At 42.7% G+C, this 22,574-nt stretch overlaps 2 protein-coding genes across 7 annotated transcripts in view; one reads left to right on the top strand and one right to left on the bottom strand.

Moving 5' to 3' along the window:
* Positions 1-51: 51 nt before the first annotated feature.
* Positions 52-14,125, bottom strand: LOC120047225 (SAFB-like transcription modulator). Its single transcript, XM_038992757.1, has 19 exons — positions 13,958-14,125; positions 11,758-11,839; positions 11,323-11,672; positions 9,247-9,274; positions 7,591-8,086; positions 6,931-6,974; positions 6,436-6,548; positions 6,030-6,179; positions 5,564-5,679; positions 5,316-5,467; positions 5,074-5,234; positions 4,845-4,984; positions 4,569-4,749; positions 4,246-4,370; positions 3,704-3,880; positions 3,130-3,531; positions 2,878-3,025; positions 2,596-2,756; positions 52-541 (listed from the first exon to the last, which is right to left on the bottom strand). The coding sequence occupies exons 1-19, from the start codon at positions 14,090-14,092 to the stop codon at positions 439-441; spliced, it is 3,264 nt and encodes a 1,087-aa protein (XP_038848685.1). The 5' UTR covers positions 14,093-14,125; the 3' UTR covers positions 52-438.
* Positions 14,126-20,565: 6,440 nt separating this feature from the next.
* The window catches only part of LOC120047181 (E3 ubiquitin-protein ligase Arkadia-like), a 44,682-nt gene continuing 42,673 nt past the window's right edge, over positions 20,566-22,574 (top strand). For 2 of the 6 annotated variants that reach the window (XM_038992748.1, XM_038992737.1), the window contains exon 1: positions 20,566-20,984. The gene's annotated coding sequence lies outside the window, so the exon portion shown is untranslated. The remainder of the gene's footprint in view (positions 20,985-22,574) is intronic. The other 4 variants (XM_038992742.1, XM_038992730.1, XM_038992722.1 and 1 more) reach the window with 2 other exon arrangements.

Here is a 22,574-nt window from a genome sequence, read left to right as displayed (position 1 = left end):
GTGATGTCTTGTATATGTGCACTTGAGTCAAATGTAGGAGCGAAGACAAAATGAGCAAGATGTATCATTTAATAACCTTCAGAAGCACCAGGGGCATAACTAAAAATGATGGTTAAAGAATACATTGATCTGCTTACATTTTACATACGGTACATGGAGTTTCAGTTAGGGGAAGAGCAGTTAACATCAAACTTGTTACAAATAACTAAAGCTGTACAATTCTATTCTGAAGGTAAGTTGAACATTATGTGCACAGGGTTTAAGTCACAGCACAACTGTTAGGAAACCATACATTGAGGTAACCTATACAGAACAAAACATTTCTATATCAACCTTATGGCTAGAAACCAGCCTCTTAAAACACAATACTCAAAAGATATACTTAATACTTAAAAAAATGTATTTTTGAAAAATAAGCTGAAGCTGATCTGGGGAGAGTTAGAACCGTCGGGGTGCTCCTTTGAAGGGCTTGAATCCGCCAACACTGGACATGGAACTGTTGGTGATCTGCACGATTCTGTTCATTGCAGACGAAGAGTGGCTGGAGAAACAAAAATAAATTTCTGCCTAAAGGAGCATACAGTAAAGACATAGAAGCTCAAACATGGCTTCTACCAGAATAGATTTTTACATATAAAAAAAGTACCATGTGTATATATATATATATTTTTTTTTTATACATAATATCACACATTTGGATTCATTGGAGTTTTTTTACACTTGGATTGATAGTTTGCTTGGGCGGAAATAGCCAAATATACCGCCAATACTGTTGAATTTGAATATTTGTAGCTACTTTAAATAAATACCTGCAGTCAACTTGTGCAATCAGTAAGGATTGTCACAATTTGTCATTATGAAGTTTACTGGTAGTCCTCAGTCACATGGTGTTTGTTTATAAGCACAACAACAAGAGACCAGAGCCTTGATTTTTTTAACCTTTATTTAACTAGACAAGTCAGTTAAGAACAAATTCTTATTTTCAATGACGGCCTAGGAACAGTGGGTTAACTGCCTTGTTCAGGGGCAGAAAGACAGATTTTTACCTTGTCAGCTGAGGAATTTGATCTTGCAACCTTCCGGTTACTAGTCCAACACTAACCACTAGGCTACCTGTAAGTCACTCACTTGTGTAGCATACGCCAGGTGATCGAGTTAGTTATCTTATACCTATTAACTGTCTAAAATGTGCTAAATGCTCTACAGTTGTGATTTGGTTTGCTAATTTAGTAGCTATTTAGCCATCTAGCTAAGTGGTTAGCTTCTTTCAAAATCAAGCTTTGCTTGGTAACAGCAGAGAATCCTCTCCTGGATCAAGAGCCTTGCTAATATTTGCTTTGTGGATGCAGCAAACTGTGGAGCATTTTTTTGTTACTTGTATAACTTTGAGCTGGTTTGTCTGTCCTGCAAATACTTTAGGTCAGAGACTGTACACAATGTCCTCTTTAGTATTTAGTTAGCATTATCTATGGGATTTTACATCTACTTGTTAGCATTGCTAACCTTCAAATTACAGAAGATCCAGTGGGGTTTGAAAATAGTGCTCCTTTTGTTCAGTGTAGGTATTACGGTGTATTACGGTATATCCCGGCATGGCAAAATGACGGTATGGAAATATGGATACCACCCAAGCCTAATTCATAGTGCTCAGACAAGTCCAGTACACATGATATATATTCATTTCAGTCACAACTATTACAAATTAAATCCACCCCTCGGCTTCTCTCAGCCCATCCCACCTATCTCCATAGACCACCTGCTCTTGATTTCCTTGTGCCAATTCCTTTTCAACTGTTCTGTGATGTTTTACACAGATTCTCAAACCTTTCTAAATGGGATATTATCAACAGATGTGAATAAAAAATAAATATTTTGTTGATTGATTACAGCTTTCCTGATCACCCAACAGTGCTATTTGTAGGGCTCATTTTGGAACAATGTTATGACTGTTTAACCACTCCTGAACCTGTGACCAGAAACAGGCTACACAGGAGCAATACCAGAATAAGTGGTCAAATTGTCTTTTTGCAGCAAAATCTGCATAGCTGACATGGTTGTATGCCCCATATACATAACATTATTCTTTTGTTGGCAAGAATATTGTATAATAATTTAAATAGAAAAACTACATTTTGAGGCAAGCGTTGTTTTGTGTATCAGTTTAAAAACCATATGCCATGGAATCAGCACACTGGAAATCTCTTCAAGTATTTTGCAACCTGTATGGTACCATGGTCAACATTTTGGTCCTCAAATAAAACTGGTATATTTTTCTATTCATGACAATTCTCTTTCTCCAATTTTGCTCTTTAATAAAAGGCCAGACAAACAAGCTCCCCTTCTCCCCCTTCCACTTGCCTCCTCCATTTTTGCAGTAATGCACCAATCAGTTGGTTGTAATTCTATATAGAGCTAACAATTCCACATATTTGTGTTAACTGCACGTGACATAACTCCACCTCTCCTATTCATAATATCATGAACAAATATATTTTCCCCCATAAATAATATTTTATTTAAATGTTGATCAATTAGTATATTTGAGTTTAACCATAACAGGGAGAAGTACAGTCTTAATGCAACGGCAGTGAATACCTTGAGTGTGGGGCCATCATGCTGCCACGGCTGTCTCCCATCCTGCGGCTGTCTGGGAAGCCCCCTCCCTGGGATCCAGCCCCACCATGCCACTCCTTCCTGGGGGCCGGCTGGTCCCGGCCATGCCGCTCCACCACCACCTGGCGGCCAGAGCTGAAATGCTGGGTAGAGAACAGGGGAGATTGTAGTTATGAATTCCCCATCTGAAATGTAACTAAAATAGAGGAAATGGAGGGTATTGAATGTGTAGATTTAGCTATGGGGGATTTGTGAGGTGCTGACCTGGTCTGCCATGACCATGGGTCTTCCTCCATCCCGGCCACTGAAGTTGGATCTTCCTCGGCTGGCTGAGGAGCCTCCTCTGAGAGCAGGCCCCTGGCCATCTCTGCCCGAACGCTCTGGCCGCATACCTCCGGTACGCACAGCTCCACTACATAACCACAGAGACATGATTATTACCACACGGATAACAACAAAAGGCCATTGTCTACAACTTTAATCAAACAAGCACACTAGGCATCCATCCATTCTCACCGTATGTCCCCCTTAGGTGCACTCATGCCGCCGTCATTCTTCCATCCTGCATGCCCAGTATGAGTAGCATGACCAGCGTGCCCGGTGCCTCTGGGGGAGCGGCCGGTATGAGACATGCCAGGCATGGGTGCTCTGCCCCTTGCTGGGCGCTCAGGCATGGGCGCGGCCCGGCGCTCAGGCATGGGCGCGGCCCGGCGCTCAGGCATGGGCGCGGCCCGGCGCTCATCCCTGTCACGGATCTCTCTGCGGTCTGTGTCACGGATGTCTGCGCGTGGAGTTGGAGGAGGCTCGGCCCTGCGGACAGTCTCAAAGTTCTTGGTGTAGCGCTCAAACCCAGAGCTGTCCCTGCGAGCAGCGGGGCGGGACTTCTTGGCCTCAGGCTCACTGTTGAAGCGGTTACGTCTGAAAACCCCCCACACCCAAAATGGATTGTCAGATTCTGTCAAGAGCTGAATGTTACTGGAGGGGGATAGACATGCTAAACTGCTATGTGGGCTGTGTGTAGCTTGCTCTTTGCCGTTTTAGGTCCAGGTTGCTTTATTTACAAAAAGCACTTATAAATAATAGGGCCTACCTCTCAATGGTGTTGGGCTCCACGGCTGCAGCCTCGGGGAGGCCTCTGCCTCTCTCCCGGGGGCTGAACTCAGTAAAGCGGTTCTGCTGGCGGTTGTAGTCCGAGCCCTGGTTGACACGGCCCTCAGACTCTGGCTGGATCTTCTTGTTTCCATTCCAGTAGGGATCATCCCTCCGGCTGAAACATTCAATGGAGAATATGCTTTAACTGCGCGACAAGTAAACTGGTGTGGAATACCACTTTTTGAGCTTGGTCAGATATGATACCAAATTGTATCTTTCACTTTTCAGTTGATGGTCAAATTGACATCTGCTGGTCATGTCTGAGACCAAGCATCCCTGTCTGCCGTAGCATGCAGACATACCAGGATAGTATGGGAGACAAGTCTGTGTGCAGGGACAACGACAAAGCAGTACTGTAACCTATCCTGCAACGTCATGGACATAATGGTGGAAGCTGGTTGTCCACGATCAGAGCCTCAACTACACAGAACAAACCCCAGACAAACATCCCATCCCCAACTACGGTGTGGCCTTGTGTACCTGTGGTCCACATCGCGGCCTCTCTTCAGGTTGTTTCTCTTCTCCTGCTCGTAGCGGAGCTGCTCCTGCTGCCTCCTCAGCTCCTCCCGCTCACGAGCCATACGCTCCGCCTCTTTACGCCGCTCCTGCATCACAGCGAGATAACGTCAGCATTACATTATCAATCCACTAAATGGTTTGCTCAAAATGCTCCTGGGAGCTGTTGACAGATCACCAGGATGAACAATGAGTAAACAACTCACCTTACTCCTGTCGTTTTTACAACAATCAACTAAGGTACAGCCTAGTTGACTAAACATCCTTAATGATTTGAGTCCAAGCACCTGCTCTATGCGGATCCTTTCCCTCTCCAGCCTTTCCCTCTCCATGCGCTCCCTCTCCAGTTTCTGCCTCTCCACCTCAAGCCTCTGACGTTCCCGGAGCAGGTTCTCCCTCTCCTCCCGCTCCCTAATCAGACTGATACGCTCACGCTCCCGGCGTTCCCGCTCCGCTATCTCACGCCGCCTGACGGGACAGTAAGTCACAGAAACATTAGTACCCAGCATCATCACAGTACTACAGAGTACAACAATTAGAGTAGGAGTTTGTTTCAGGCTGACCTGCGAAGCTCCACAGCCCTGCGGACGCGCTCCAGCCGGACCATACGCTCGCGCAACCTCTGCTCTTTCATCTTCTCAAAGGGGAGGATGTCTTTGCTGCCTCCCTTGTTGGGGAAAACTCTAACTCTATTCATCTCCATCTAGGAAAGACAAGCATGTAGAGGTGAACATTGAAAAAGAAAGTTCCATGATCAAACTTTGTCAGATAGGGAAAAAAACTGCGACAAACCTCTTCGGGAGGCATGAAATATCTGGGTCTCCGCTGCATCATGTTGTTGTTGGTGGTGAAACCCGGCTTGTCAAATCTCCCCCTCCTGAATGGTGGTCTCACTTTGTTCAGGTCTCCTTTGGCATGATCAATTACCACCATCTTGCCAGGGCTCTTGGTCCCTACACAAAACAGGACAGAGGTTTTAATTTTTACTACACTACAACACAATACATAAAAAACCTGAGAAGGAGCATACATACTTCCACCATGCTTTTTATCATCTTTCTTGGAGGCATCTGGGCCTGAGCTGGATGTTGTGCTTTTAGACTCCTGCTTCTTGGATGAATCCTTGCCGTCTTTGTCTGATGGCTTGTCGGACTTCTTCTCTTCTTTTTTGGAGGATGGCTGGGTTCTTCAGTTGGGAAAAAAGAACAGAAACAGAAATGAACATTTCTTTCAAATGTCCCCCTTCTGAAAAAGACAGATTTTGTGTTTCTTCCTCACATACTTGCTAGTGCTAGTCTTGTTTGTCAACGCACTACGTTTGTCACTCGATTTGCTGGAGCTGGTTTTGTCATCTGATTCCTTCTTTGAAGGTTCTTTCTTGAAGGGATCACTTTTAACCTAAAAAGACAACAAATACTCCGTCACAGTATTTAAAGGCTCCGTCACAATTCTGAAGCAATGGAATTTAAATTAATTGAGGAACAAAAGGACCTTGAACCTTGTTTCTCCCTACAATGAAAATTACAGAGCGCATGTTGGCTCAATGGCTCAGAAGAGAATGTCAGCCAATGTTGTTTTGCAACAAAAAAAAACTCTCAAAATGGAATCTTAGAATCGTCAAGAGTTCTGGAGGTTTTATGACATCACAAAAGATAGAAGTCAGAGAAAAGATTCTGTACTGTAAAATTGTAATCGTGCTCTCAACATTCTAGCTGAACAATGTGCAAAACAACTGTTTGTCAGCTTACCCTTTCAACAGATATCTGCTGGCCGTGGAGTTCTGTGCGGTCCAGGTGGGAGATGCACCTTCCCACCTCTGCACTGGAAGACATTGTCACCAAGCCATAACATTTGGCTCCAGGACTGCGAGCATTAGTAACCACTTTGGCACTGAAAACCTGTGGCGACAGGAATTTGTTTAGGGGCGGAGCAACTACATGTTGCTTGTAGAGGGGTTGGGTTAAATGCGGAAGACATTTCAGTTGAATGCATTCAGTTGTACAACTGACTAGGTATCCCCCTTTCCCCTAGTAAACCAGTAAATTGTTTCCATTAAGTCAAAGCAAAACCATGACAACCATACAGTAAGAAACATCAAACCCAAGTACCCCACCACAATAAACAGTTTATGGATGTTTTAAGCTCTAGGCTTACCTTCCCATATTTGCCAAAAAGGTTTTTCAAATCAGCTGCTTTGGTGTTGGAGGACAGGCCGCTCACCCATATATTTCGAGTGGAGCTGCTTGCACTACTACTGCTGATACTTCCTGAAATAGGGTCGTTTCAAAACATACATGCACTGTAGAGGCTTTTACATGTCTACACATTGTACAAACTAATCTACAACAGCCTAATGTTACATACATTAAATGTTAAAATGCAGGTGCTTTTGACTAAATTAAATCATTTCAGACACCTTTAAAATGCCAAAGAAATTTACTTTTTAGATATGTGAAGAAAACTGGGTAATACGCAGATTACACCAGCGGTACTGATCAATTCTGTTTGTTCTGACACTTGAGAATATGCCATTTTGGCTGTCCAGTCAATACTGCACATTGCTTACATACACTACATAAAGGCCAATGCTTGCCCATCGTCTGATCATTAGTAGTGACGACTTGAGAAATGTATCTGTAAAATGCTTACCTTTGTCATCTTTTGTGGCCTTTCCATCTCTGTCCTTTGAAGAACTACAAAGCAGATTTAACAACAAATAAAAAGAAACAAGAGATGAGTGCCCGTATATGAAAGCCCCTGCGGAATATGACGTAGACCAGGGCAAACCTTTTTTATTTTTTAAGAAACACTTTGTTTTGATGCATTTTTTTTTTTTATCCCCACGGGCAAGGCTTGCATTTGGACAAAACTCCCATAATGGCCTTTTTCATTGCTTTTCCACGGGTGACATGGGTCATGTTCTCAGCCAATTTACTCCCTGGACCAATGAAATCTTCAGTATTGCGTTCGACTTCACAGCGAATCATTTCATATGTTTCTGACAAACTGACATCACAGGGACTACTGCCCTTTTAAAAAGCCCTACGTGGGAACTGGAAAAGGCAAACGTGCTGGAAAGGTGAAAGTAACATCTGTTTTCAGCTCCTGGTTAATGACACAAATTACCCAACTTCAGAAAAACAACCAAATGAAAGCAACAAATGGGAGGCTCATTAGGTACATCAATGAACATTTCTCATTAGGAAAAAAAGCAAAAAAAATCTTGAGGCTACCCACAATGCTGCGTTCACAGTGAGCTGGAACTTGGTAGTAGTATCTTAAAGAACTGACATAGCTAGAAAGACAAACCTCTTTCCTTGACCTGATGCCCCAGTAGACGAGGGGCCTTTCTTCCCAGAATCCTTGTCTTTGTCTCCCATTTCAGCTTTCTTCGAGGCCTCTCTGCTTTCCTTCTTAGAGGAGTCAACCTTCGTCCCGTCATCCTTCTTACCATCTTTATGGCCTTCCACTTCCATCTTCATGGCATCCTTGGGGCTCATCTCAGCAGAGGCCTCTGGCTCGTCACAGCCCTTGTCTGCCTCTGAATCTGGAAGTTTCACATGTTTACCTGTTTCCAGGAGGTCATCACCATCAACATCCAGCGTGATGGCATCTTCATTCTGGAGTGTGACGGATATGTTATCGTCCTCGTCTTCTTTAGCGGAGACGGCAACTTCAGTTTCGATCTCCTCCACTTGTTCGGCCTCCGCCTCGGCTTCTGCCTCAACCTCGGTTTCTGGGAGGCCGTCCTCACTGGGTGGAGGTTTAGAATTTTCGCGAGTACCATCATCTGTATCAGTTATATCTGAGGGATTTAATAAGGATAAAACATGGCAAAAAAAACACAATGTTTAACATTGACATGTCTGTTACTTGACCTAGGAAGTAGAATAGAAAGCAAGTTTAGTATTAGTGGTCATCGAAGGGTAGAAGACCACAGGAACACACAAAACATACATTCCTCATTGAAAAATGATGGTGCGGATCAATAATCTTCATGTCATTTTCACCACCAATACTTCTTTTGCGATCCTTACAGTTATGTGTACTGTACAGTGAAGTTACTCTTCAATGCTCCTGTCATTAGGAGCTCCAGTCCCGTTCATCAGTTTGAAGAGAGGGCATTTGTTCAAATGAAAGGAAAAGGCCATCTGTCCAACTTCTTTCGTAACCAAAAAAATAATCTGTGCCCAAAGCCATAGATGTCAAATTCAGTCTCATTTTATGGCCGTTCTACTGCCCAGGGCTCTCCCATCATAGTCTTTATGGTCATCTCCCATGTCTTCTTTCCCGCATAAAAGTCTGTCTTAAGTGACTTGGGATGGTTGACAAAAAAATTGATGTCATCTTTAATCGTCCTTGTGACTGTAGTGACTGGCTCAAGTCCTTAGCAAATGTGTCCTCTAGTCTGTACATCATGTCCTGGTTGGTCTTTGAGCATTCTCAGCGATGATTTCTTCTCTCCGCCTGAGACATCTGTAGTGCAGTTGGGGTGCTACAGGAGGATGGGCCCCGATGGGCAGGAGTCCCCCATGGTATCATCAGCACACACTGGAACTCCCTCTAACTCAGCTTGCCTTCTTCAGTGCAAACCTTTCCCTCACCTTAAAGAAGCTTGTTGATTCCTGAGCTTTTTATCTTGAGGGAATGTACTATGCAGTCTGTATGGTTGATGGAGCCCTCTTGCATCTCAGGCCTGGAAGAGTAGGTAACATCCCATCCTCAAAAAAAGTACTGTGACAAAAAGAAGCAAGTCCTCCACAAACAGGATGTCCCTTCTATGTTGTATTCATGAACAATGAGTCCTGGATAGATGGCTGGCTGGGTATCCAGCCAGCAGACAAAATAAATGGAAGGCATAAAGGAGGGGGCATAGCAGATTCTTACCTTCACGCAAAGGGGGCTACCTGCAAATCCCCCCCCACAAAAAGTAATCAATTCAATAGGGTGTGGGCACAAACATACCTTCTTCAACGTCATCCTCGTCTCCCTCCTGAAATAGACGAACGTGAAAGGTAAATACACATATAAAGATAGTGTCAGTCTAATGCCTTACTTAACCTGTTTGGGCTGCAGGGGCAGTATTGAGTAGCCAGATAAAAGGTGCCCATTTCAAACGGCCTCGTACTCAATTCTTGCTCGTACAATATGCATATTATTATTACTATTGGATAGAAAACACTCTCTAGTTTCTAAAACCGTTTGAATTATATCTGTGAGTAAAACAGAACTCATTTGGCACAAACTTCCTGACCAGGAAGTGGAAAGTCTGAAATCGAGGCTCTGTTCTACTTCCTGCCTATAAATGGGCATGATACGTATTAGTATACATGCACTTCATACACCTTCCCCTGGATGTCAAGAGGCGGTGAGAGAAGAAATTGAGTGTTTATCTTGGTCTGAAGTGGAATACAAGCTCTTTGTATGACGTGTCACCCATTTCCTGTTTTCTGAAGAGCGCGAGGAGGCACCTGGATTTGCCTTATGAAAAGCTTTCGTTATAGGCGACTAATATCTCCGGCTTTGATTTTATTTGATACATGTGACCATATCATCGTAAAGTATGTTTTTTCAATATAGTTTTATTAGATTATTGAAATTTTTTCGGGAGTTTTGCCGTGTTCCGTTCTCTTCCGTTTGTTGACATGGAGAGATTCGTGCCACTTGGCTAGTGTGCTTGCTAAATCGAGAGGGAAAGAGGCCGTTCTAAATCCAAACAACGATTGGTCTTGACAAAGGACCCCTTGTCCAACATTCTGATGAAAGATCAGCAAAAGTAGGAAACATTTTATGATGCTATTTCATATATCTGTCGTACATGTGAACTAGTCGTCGGCGCCCAGCTTTTGGGTACTCTTTTGGGTACTCTAGCTATACCGAAGCTGGATGTCGTAATGAAGTTATTTTTAGAATTCTAACACGGCGATTTCATTAAGAACTAATGGATCTATCATTTCCTATACAACATGTATTTTTTAGTTATGTTTATGAATAGCTATTTGGTCAGAATATGTGTGTCAGAAAAAGTGTCAGAAAAATATCCGGACGTTGTGGGAAAAAGTAGCTACGATAGCACAATGTATAACCACTGATTTCAGCTCTAAATATGCACATTTTCGAACAAAACATAAGTGTATGTATAACCTGATGTTATAGGACTGTCATCTGATGAAGAATATCAAGGTTAGTCAAAAATTATATATCTTTTACTGGTTTGTTACGATCGCTAACTTTTACTGCTGGGAAATGGCTTGTGTTTTTGGCTATTGTGGTAAGCTAATATAACGCTATATTGTGTTTTCGCTGTAAAACACTTAATAAATCGGAAATATTGGCTGGAATCACAAGATGCCTGTCTTTCATTTGCTGTACACTATGTATTTTTCAGAAATGTTGAGTATTTGAGTATTTAGGTATTTGGCGTTGGTGTCTGTAATTATTCTGTCTGCTTTCGGTGCAATTTCTGATTGTAGCTGCAATGTAAACTATGATTTATACCTGAAATATGCACATTTTTCGAACAAAACATAGATTTATTGAATAACATGTTATAAGACTGTCATCTGATGAAGTTGTTTCTTGGTTAGTTTGGTTGGCTCTTGGTTAGTTAGGTTGGCTTTGTGCATGCTACCTGTGCTGTGAAAAATGTCTGTCCTTTTTTGTATTTGGTGGTGAGCTAACATAAATATACGTGCTGTTTTCGCTGTAAAACATTTAAAAAATCGGACATGTTGGCTGGATTCACAAGATGTGTACCTTTCATATGCTGTATTGGACTTGTTAATGTGTGAAAGTTAAATATTTAAAAAAAATATCTTTTGAATTTCGCGCCCTGCACTTGAGCTGGCTGTTGTCATATTGTGGGCGGCCTCGGGCTGCAGCCATAAGAAGTTAAACAGGGTTAACCGATCTGAATACCAGCATTTAATTTTAAAAACAATATCTGATCTGGGTATGGTAACCTAATGATCTCTAGTCTACCGTGAGAGTGGGGTAAACACAAACATACCACAAACGTAAACATATTCATGTGACACTCACCTTGGAAAAATATTTGTTTTCCTTGGTAGCAGATTCCTCTTCCTTGGTAGCAGATTCCTCTTCCTTGGTAGCAGATTCCTCTTCCTTGGTAGCAGATTCATCTTCCTTGGTAGGAGATTCATCTTCCTTGGTAGGAGATTCATCTTCCTTGGTAGGAGATTCATCTTCCTTGGTAGGAGATTCATCTTCCTTGGTAGGAGATTCATCTTCCTTGGAGAAGGATTCATCTTCCTTGGAGAAGGATTCATCTTCCTTGGAGAAGGATTCATCTTCCTTGGAGAAGGATTCATCTTCCTTGGAGAAGGATTCATCTTCCATTGGATTGTCAGTGTCAGAGTCCACTTTCTTTCCTAAAGAAGTAATGGAGTCATATCATCCAAATTGGAAACAGAAATATTGAACAGTAATTAAAAAATATTAGGAATGTCAAATTACCTTTAGCTTTTTTTCTATTAGGCGTGTCTGCTGGGAGTGGAATTTCAATGGTCTCTGGATCTCCACCTTCCTCCTCAATGGCCTGAGAAAGTATAATAAAGATTTTAAAAAATTAAAACACTATTGTAATTACTAGTCATTTATCTGACATTAATTTAGCTGCATGTCCCGCCCTTATATTTAGCCTCACAATGAAGTGTTTGACCATTTTCTTTTCAGGACAACAAGTAGAACACAAAACAATTTGACATAAAACAGTTGCATTCATGAGTTTCATTGACAAACCTCGAGAGAAAAAATTGGTCCGCCAAAGCATAAACCTGATGAAAATGAATTTATATGAATGCTGTAAGTACAGAAATTGTTTGCTCACTGTGATATGAATATCCAACTAGTCAGTGACAACAACTATGTGAGCTTATTACAGTATTATAGAAACCATGTCACTACGCTCTTCTAGGTAGAAGTAAACCTTACCCTTCTAACGACTCTTATGTAGCTTGTGAGCGTCATAGAGCAAAACATGGAGTCTCACCTTTTTAAAGATTATAGTTTGTAGCTCAAACCATTCGGACTCCACAGACATTTTAGTAAAAAGACCCAGTCCTGGGCCCCTTCGGGATCCGCCCTTGCCTCAAACACCGCTTTAGCTCAGCCCCCCTTAATCACACAGAAGTACGTATTTCAAACACACTACGTTTAAAAGGGGTTCGAAGTCCAAAACGCACACAGGCGTTACGGTGGGACTCATCAAGTTAAAATACGTTCATTACTCACCAAATATGGAGTTTTGAATAGCAACTATCGTCATTTACTGCCAGCATGGCCAGGATGTACGTCCAAAAAAGGTCTAAATAAAAATGTACAAGCAACTGAAAAAAATGCCTATTCTGCACCTCCAATGTATATCACTCACGTCACAAGGATCGCTGATAGCACTAACCTTACTGCTATGAACAGGTCGGAAGTCTACAACAGAACAGCTCAATACATTGGAGCTGCCGAAGAGGCATTGTTTAGGCCTACATACCAGGTTGTCACTAGTTACCCCAGGCTCAAAGTCATAAACCCCACCTATTTCTACAATATAATGTCTTAAAATCTGATTTTAAACCTAGCAGCTAACCCTAACCACACTGCTAACCTTACGCCTAAACTTAAATCAGTGGTGGTCGGTGCATTTAAAGTGATGGAGGGCAACAACAACAAATTATGAGCATGGACTTATTTCTATTACAGCATATTTTATGACTGTCATTCATATTCCATTCACCCAGCTCAATGTAACATCGATATGTTTAGGCTACTACATAATACCTGAATATTCCCTATATCCATCATGAGGTTGCTACAACCTAGCCTATGAATGAAAGTTTACAACATAGGTGCACAGGATCAGAGAAAATTGAGTAATCAAGTTGACAGACAGTGACATTCAATACAAACAGCACGATCATATCATTTATGATAGACTATTTTGACTTTATGGCTGTGCTATCTAGTGGAAACCTATATACCGGCTTATTTAATGAGTAACTAACGTATTTTGACAGGATTCAATTTGAGAAACTGATGAATGGCTGCTTCCTGGGTTTAAATGAGATTCGCCATATCAACGTCTCCTGTCAAGTCAGATTATAGTGATTTATATGTATAAAAAAATTACTTAAGATAAGATATTTACAAAATAAACTAAACTCTTATTGTTCTTAAAAAATAAAATTAGATTTTTCATTTGAATTATAAACGTTAACTCTGATCAAGGTATTTTGCGAAATGTGTGTGTGGATGTGATGTGGGCCTAAAGCAACCTAATTTTCTAAAAGGAGACATATATGCGATAGATGTCATGGCCAGCTAACATTAGTTAGCAACGCCCCCACATCGACTGCATCGATGCAGGACCGTGGGCTACCATGTCAACCTGACGCTGCAAAGACAGGCCGCGTGCACGCAGTATCGCAGTTGGAAAACAAGACACCATCCAACAGTAACGTTAGTTAGCAACTATGAAAATACCAAGCTGTACATAGATACACATTCATCCCATAACAAATTGGATAGCTAAGCTATCTAGCTGGCAGCAGTTGAGGACGGCCTCAATCAATCAAATTCGTACAACTGTTTGGTAGCTAACATTAGCTAGCCTAGTGGTCGTTAGCTTTGCGTTCGCCAAGTACAAATAAATTGAGTTCGTTACCTGTTTCAGCCTGGCAATTAGAACATTCTTCACACCTGTGACATCTAAATTCCTTCGCTTGAGTTCAGATTTGAGATCTATAACTCGTAAATCTGTTATTTTCTTTGACTCCGTTGAAATGGCACCCGACGCCATTTTACCTTGTTGGATGTGTTGTTGTAAACTTGTGTGTGCAGAAGGGAAGCACGCATGCTCACGCAATGACCCCAAAGTTATTCTCAAAATGTGTATTGGCGGATCGCTTCCAACTGAAATATGCATACACTGCCACCTACTGTACTGGAGTGGGAGGCTGGTCACGGCCTGATTATTAATCGATCTTCTTCTTCTATGATATCATGGCGGTCCGCAAACAAACGTTTAAAGTGCATGCCGCCACCTTATTCATCTATTTCTCTTATATAGCCCTTTGTTTCTACCTACTGTTCTTGAGTGCAAATTCATTACACTTTGTGACACAAAGGGGAAGAAAAATCACTGTACCAACTAACCCTACACCCATTAAAACCTCACCCCTATTCCACTACTTGGCCCTATCTGATCCTACACCAGGCTGGCAGCCTGGGAGGACTGGACCCTATCTTTCAACACACCTTGTCCTCTGCAACAACATATTGTACACCCAAGTACTTCTCTGCAGTTGCCACGCCAACATATATTTTCTGTGATTCACGTTCCATTTCTGCGATACAGTTGATAACCATGGATATGAATGCTAAGAACCCAACCTTACTGAAACCCATGTTATTCCTATCATTTCGATTCAAATGGGCTTTATTGGCATGGGAAACATGCATTTCCATTGCCAAAGCAAGTAAAATAAACAAAAGTGAGAAGACACAAAACAACAACAAAAAAAGATTCCAATTTAACAGTAAATATTGCATTCAAAAAGGTTTTAAAAAGATAAAGACATTTCACAGTGGAGGCTGTTGAGGGGAGGACGGCTCATAATAATGGCTGGAACAGAGCAAATGGAATGGCATCAAACCGTGTGTTTGATGTATTTGATAGTGTTCCACCTATGCCGCTCCAGTCATTACCACGAGCCCATCCTCCCTAATTAAGGTGCCACCAACCTCCTGTGATTTCAAGTGTTACTATATATTATCAGCTATGTACAGTGTTTTAGCAATGTGCAAATAGTTATAGTAAGAATATAGAACGGATTTTTGTTGATTCTTTCCAGTGTGTCAAATAGTTATCTTTTTTGATTGGGTCTAATTGTGTTGTGGTCCAGGGGCTCTGTGGGGTCTGTTTGTGTTTGTGAACAGAACCAGCTGGCTGAGGGGACTCTTCTCTGGGTTAATCTCTCATTAGGTGAGGGCTTTGTGGTGGAATGTGTGGGCATTGCTTCCTTTTAGGTGGTTGTAGAATTTAACAGCTCTTTTCTGGATTTTGACAACTAGCGGGTAACGTCCTAATTCTGCTGTGGTTTTCTGGATCTCTGTGCTTTTGGTTGGATATGTTTCTCAATGTGTTTCTTAGGGTTTTGCATTCTTCATCAAACCATTTGTCATTGTTGTTAATTTTCTTAGGTTGTCTGCTTGACACTTTTAGACTTGATAGAGAAAATGAAAGGTAAAATATACCGTTTAGGCTTTCTACTGTCAAGTTTATAGCTTCACTATTGCAGTGAAATGTTTTGTCCATGAAGATGTCTTAATGGGATTGGATTTGTTGTTGCCCAATAGTTTTGTGGTAGGTTTCTTCTTTCCTTCCATCTTCTTAACAGTATGCAGTTTGGTTGGCTTTGATACCTCATGATTATTATTCTGTTCAATTATTCTGTTCAAGTAGGCTGTGATGTTGATTTGATCTGATAGGGGTGTCATTGGTCTGACTGTGAACGCTCATTGGTCTGACTGAGACTCTAGGTTGAGGTTTGTGATAAAGTAATCTAAAGTACTACAGCCAAGGGATGAGCTGTAGGTGTACCTAGTGTAGGAGTCCCCTTGAAGCCTACCATTGACTATGTACAGACCCAGCGTGCAACAGAGCTACAAGACTTGTGACCCATTTTTGTTGGTTGTTTTGTCGTAGTTGTGTCTATGGGTGCATATTTGGGAGGGAATACTGTCACCTTCAGGTAGGTGTCTGTCCCCCTGTGTGCTGAGAATGTCAGGTTCTTGTCCAGTTCAGGCATTTAGGTTACCACAGACTAGCATGTGTCCAGGGCCTGGAAATGATTGACCTCTCCCTCTAGGATGGAGAAGCTGTCTTCATGGATATAGGTAGCACACAGGAGGACATTTTACTCTGTTGAGATAATTTCCTTTAGAATTTCTAGCCAAATGTAAAATGTTACTGCTTTGATTAATTTAATAGAGTTGGTTACGTCTGATCTCTGTGTAACAGCTGGTAATTTGGTAGATGGGACCATGTTTCTTGCAGGATGACACTGTCTGTATTTCTGATTTATTTGGTGAAGTCTGGGTTCCTGCTCTTTAGGCCAAAGTGCTATACAGAAACCCGGCCTAAAACCCCAAACAGCAAGCAATGCAGATGTAGAAGCACGGTGGCTAGGAAAAACTCCCTAGAAAGGCAGGAACCTAGGAAGAAACATAGAGAGGAACCATGCTCTGAGGGGTGGCCAGTCCTCTTCTGGCTGTGCCGGGTGGAGATTATAACAGTACATGGCCAAGATGTTTAAACGTTCATAGATGACCAGCAGGGTCAAATAATAATAATCACAGTAGTTGTAGAGGGTGCAACAGGTCAGCACTTCAGTAGTAAATGTCAGTTGGCTTTTCATAGTCGATCATTCAGAGTTAGAGAAAGCAGGTGCGATAGAGAGAAAGAGTTGAAAACAGCAGGTCCGGGGCAAGATAGCACGTCCGGCGAACAGGTCAGGGTTCCATAGCCGCAGGCAGAACAGTTGAAACTGGAGCAGCAGCATGACCAGGTGGACTGGGGACAGCAAGGAGTCATCAGGCCAGTTAGTCCTGAGGCTTGGTCCTATGGCTCAGGTCCTCCGAGAGAAGAGAGAAAGAGAATTAGAGGGAGCATACTTAAATTCACACAGGACATCGGATAAGACAGGAGAAATACTCCAGATATAACAGACTGACCCTAGCCCCCCGACACAAACTATTGCAGCATAATTACTGGAGGCTGAGACAGGAGGGGTCGGGAGACACTGTGGCCCTGTCCGACTATACCCCCGGACAGGGCCAACCAGGCAGGATATAACCCCACCCACTTTGCCAAAGCACAGCCCTCACACCACTAGAGGGATATCTTCAACCACCAACTTAGTACCCTGAGACAAGGCTGAGTATAGCCCACGAAGATCTCCCCCACGGCACGAACCCGAGGGGGGCGTCAACCCGGACAGGACGATCACGTCAGAGACTCAATCATTGAGACGCAGGTAATTCATCCTCACTCGTCAAGTAAAAATGTTTTGCTACCGGTTGCGTTTTTTTCTTTTTGTACTTGATGCCAGTCTTCCTCACCACACAGCTTCCCTCTACACTCAACTGCTTTCTTTCTTCCTTGCTGTCCATTCCCACATCTCCACGCTTTTCCCGCACCTTCATCCGCTGTAATAGCAAACGGTTTAAATGGTTCTTCTATCTTGAATTTGTCGCGTCAACTCAAAAAGCTCTACCAGCCGCCATTACTCCTCACGGCTCGCAATATTGACGTAGCTATTGTGCACTATCACCAATATCTATATATACCGGGATTTTGATCACCAGTCAACCTACTCTGTATTGACATTCATATTGCTATGTATTCCCTTACATTACATTTACATTACATTTAAGTCATTTAGCAGACTTACAAATTGGTGCATTCACCTTATGACATCCAGTGGAACAGCCACTTTACAATAGTGCATCTAAATCTTTTAAGGGGGGGGGGGGGGGGGGGGGTCAGAAGGATTGCTTTATCCTATGCTAGGTATTCCTTAAAGAGGTGGGGTTTCAGGTGTCTCCGGAAGGTGGTGATTGACTCCGCTGTCCTGGCGTCGTGAGGGAGTTTGTTCCACCATTGGGGTGCCAGAGCAGCGAACAGTTTTGACTGGGCCTATGGATCATCATCATCTTGGGTCCATGCAATGGGGTATCAGCCTACTCAGTGACACCCACAGAACACAACTGTGAAGAGTTCACACAAATATTAGCGTCGTAGCTTTAATTGCAAGACTTTGACTGTGGGAAATCCCCCCCCCCACTGTACATTGCAATATGCATGTCAATACGCACAATAGGCTGGATAGTGAGGTGATATCCCACAGTTAAAGTCCCACAAGAAGAACAACAACGCTAATATTTGTGTAAACTTTTCAGAGTTGTGTTCTGTGGGTGTCACGACTAGGCTGATACCCCAGTTCATGGACCCAAGATCAATAGGTAACCAGCCTATTGTGCGTATTGACATGCATATTGCAATGTACAGTGTGAGCAAGACAAAGGAGCTGATCGTGGACTACAGGAAAAGGTGGGCCGAACAGGCCCCCAATAACATCAACGGGGCTGTACTGGAGCGGGTCGAGAGTTTCAAGTTCCTTGGTGTCCACATCACCAACGATCTATCATGGTCCAAACACACCAAGACAGTAGTGAAGAGGGCACGACAAAACTTTTTCCCCCTCGAGACTGAAAAGATTTGGCATGGGTCCCCAGTTCTTCAAAAAATTCTACAGCTGCACCATCGAGAGCATCCTGACCGGTTGCATCACCGCCTGGTATGGCAACTGCTCGGCATCTGACCTTAAGGCTCGACAGAGGGTAGTGCGTACGGCCCAGTACATCACTGGGGCCAAGCTTCCTGCAATCCAGGACCTATATAATAGGTGGTGTCAGAGGAAAGCCCATAAAATTGTCAGAGACTCCAGTCACCCAAGTCATAGACAGTTTTCTCTGCTACCGCACGGCAAGCGGTGCCAGAGTGCCAAGTCTAGGACCAAAAGGCTCCTTAACAGCTTCTACCCCCAAGCCATAAGACTGCTGAAGAACTAATCAAATGGCTACAGGACTATTACATTGCCCCCCCATTTGTTTTGTACACTGCTGCTACTCTGTTTATTATCTATGCAGTCACTTCACCCCTACCTACATGTACAAATGATCTCTAACCTGTACCCCTGCACACTGACTCGGTACCCCCTGTATATAGCCTCGTTATTGTTATGTTATTGTGTTACTTTTTATTATTTTTTACTTTCGTTTATTTGGTAAATATTTTCTAAACTCTTCTTGAGCTGCACTGTTGGTTAAGGGCTTGTAAGTAAGCATTTCACGGTAAAGTCTACACTTGTTGTATTGGATCGAAACCCCGAGCTGACAAGGTAAAAAATCTGTCTTTCTGCCACTGAACAAGGCAGTTAACCCACTGTTCCCCGGTAGGCCGTCATTGTACATAAGAATTTGTTCTTAACTGACTTGCCTAGTTAAATTTAAAAAATGAAAAAAATATTCGGTGCATGTGACAAAGTTTGATTTGATTTATAGCCTTAACTATGGCTCTTGGCTCCATGAAATGGGGTATCAGCCTACTCAGTGACACCCACAGAACACAACGCTGAAGAGTTTACAGAAATATTTGCGACGTAGAATTTCATGGACCCAAGATCCATGGGTAAGGCTGTACATTTCAATATGAATGTAAATACACAGAGTAGGTTGACTGGTGAGCTTATGTGTGTCAGTTCACACCGGTGTCAAAGTCCCGCAATAAGTGCTAAAACACTCATATTTGTGTAGACTCTTCACAGTTGTGTTCTGTGGGTGTCACGAGTAGGCTGATGTAACAGTATAACTTTATGGCGTCCCCTCGCCCCGACCCGGGCGCGAACCAGGGACCCTCTGCACACATCAACAACGGTCGCCCACGAAGCATCGTTACCCATCGCTCCACAAAGGCCGCGGCCCCTGCAGAGCAAGGGGCAACACTACTTCTAGGTTTCAGAGCAAGTGACGTAACTGATTGAAACGCTAGTAGTGCGTACCCGCTAACTAGCTAGCCATTTCACATCCGTTACACTCACCCCCCTTTCAACCTCCTCCTTTTCCGCAGCAACCAGTGATCCGGGTCACGGCACCAATGTAACAGTATAACTTTATGGCGTCCCCTCGCCCCGACCCGACCCGGGCGCGAACCAGGGACCCTCTGCACAAATCAACAACGGTCGCCCACGAAGCATCGTTACTCATCGCTCCACAAAGGCCGCGGCCCCTGCAGAGCAAGGGGCAACACTACTTCTGGTTTCAGAGCAAGTGACGTAACTGATTGAAACGCTAGTAGCGCGTACCCGCTAACTAGCTAGCCATTTCACATCCGTTACACTGATACTCCATTTCATGGACCCAACATCAATAGATAAGGCTGTACAGGGCATTTACGAATGTCACCAACGCAGTTCTGAAATCGAATACATTCACAGTGCGACTTCAATTTGTTTTGGTCAAATTAACTAGTTGTCTTTTGTTAGATTTAATGAACAACAGTCCAGCCTTGTTTAGCAGGATATATTCCAAATATGGCATTATTCCACTATTTGTATCCATTTGCGTGTTTCAATGGGGGACATTTATTTTGAAGGCGAATCGCAAATACCAGGCACCTTTGTGGCTAATCCTTATTGTGGCTAGCTTCACTCAAGTCCAGCAACCCAACCTAGGTGCCAGCGAGAGTAAACGGACGAGTCGACCTGGGTAAACAACAGTGGTCGCCTCGAAGAGGCAGGAATGGGGACTTCATCGAGGGCCCTGATGGCAAATAGAATGTGTGTTTTATCGTAGAAAAAACAGTATGTATTGCGTAGCGTGTTAATATGCCACATAGAGCCAAGAAAAATATCAAGTATTTTTCTCTCGGGTCTTTAGCCAGGCGCTGATTTGTAACGACGTTGGTATTGCCACGGGCCCACTTCGATTTTGTTCCTGTTGTCAGTTTCACTACCCGGTGACTGTCGTTCGATCGCGATTTACTTGTGTCCCTTATTTAAGTTCCAGGACATATGCAATTCAAAGGGAGCCACGAAATAACACAGAAGCCCACTTTCAAGAGAGTACAGGTATGTGTTGAGTCAATATAGCTAGCTAGATAACTGTCTTTGTTTTTCTCTCAACGTTAGCTGGCTAACACGACCAGACAGTAGCCAGCGTACTGTAGCTAACTAGCAAGCTATTGTTTGCTCTGAAGATTCAGTAGTTAATGTTAGCGTGGTACGGTAGTAGCTAAAATGTCTTGTTGTGAGCCATTTTGGGGTTGGCTAGCTAACGTTAACGAGTTAGATAGATAGCTACATTTGTTATTAGCAAATATGATCTTATCAGCGAGTTCATTAGAAACCCAACATTTGATTGTGAAGCTTTGCAGCTCTTCCATCTTGCTAACTAAGTAAACTAGTTAGCCAAGGCCATGTAGCTATAACCATTTCTTTATTACATTTTACGATGAACTCGGACGTAACCCAAGTAGAGAACGTTAAGTTAACCAAATAAGACAATTACACGTATAACTGACTAAATTAAACGTTAGCTTACTAGTGCTGGATAACGTTAGGCAACATCAAAATGTTTTGTATCTGTGGCAGACACATCAGAGAGGAGGATGATGATGAATGTTCATCACATTCTTTTCAAGTAATGGAACTGCGCTGTCAAATCAGCCTGGTAGCGTGTTAGGTTTGTTGATTTACGTTAATATTGCTAGAGAAGAAAACTAAATGCTGAAGACATTTGCAGCGGTCATTTGAATTATGGTATGGCTTTGGTTGTAATCTTGATGCATTATGTATAAAGATTAAATACATAGACAGGCTTGTACAATTAGTATGGTTACGTACCTAAAGAGCCATATACCAAAATGAGGAAATATCTCAGATTGAGGCCTAGTACAAGCCAGAAAACATTAGGCAAATACTGTCAATGATTATTTTATTATTTTTTTAATCGCATGAAGGAGAACATTGTCAACCGAATGACTTATTGTTAGGAAACTTGATGTGTACACTTGGGACCAGTCAATCGTTAATTATCCTGCCCTAAATTCTCTGTACTGTTCCAGTATAAGAAGCACCAATAATTCTTCCCTCATTACATGTTTTGGTTTGTGTTCACGATGTTGATGCCATTACTTTTGCGTTGATGCCACTCTATCTATGATAGAAGACAACCCATCTCATAGTCACAATTTGAAGAACAATAACACATCAATGGATTGATTTAAAGCTGCAATATGTAACTTGTTGGGCAACCCGAACAATTTCACATAGAAATATGAGTTACAGATCTGTCATTCTCATTGAAAGAAACACTAAATCCCCGTTTCCATTGGCACTTTGAAGTCAACCCAGGCTGGCCTGGCCTTGGTGGGCTAGCTCAAATTGCATTTCCACCCCCCAGAAATGATAAATTATGTCATGTTGCTAGGTAGCCAATATGTGACTGCAGCTGGCTTCGCTGATGTTGCTTGCGAACAAGATGTTGAATAATTTAATTCACCCTCACCATGCTGTAACAAACGTTACCCTATACTCGTGCCAGCCAACCATGTATTTAGCTTGTTGGCGTCGTTGTTAGCATAACTAATAATTCCTACCTTGCTTCCCATGGTATTGGCTATTAGCTAGCTAGCTTTCAATACGACCTGGCTAGCAAAA

Source organism: Salvelinus namaycush, chromosome 1 (assembly GCF_016432855.1).
Source record: "Salvelinus namaycush isolate Seneca chromosome 1, SaNama_1.0, whole genome shotgun sequence".
Classification (NCBI taxonomy): Eukaryota; Metazoa; Chordata; class Actinopteri; order Salmoniformes; family Salmonidae; genus Salvelinus; species Salvelinus namaycush.
Note: the sequence above shows the minus strand (reverse complement) of the source record. Positions and strands in the feature narration are given on the sequence as shown.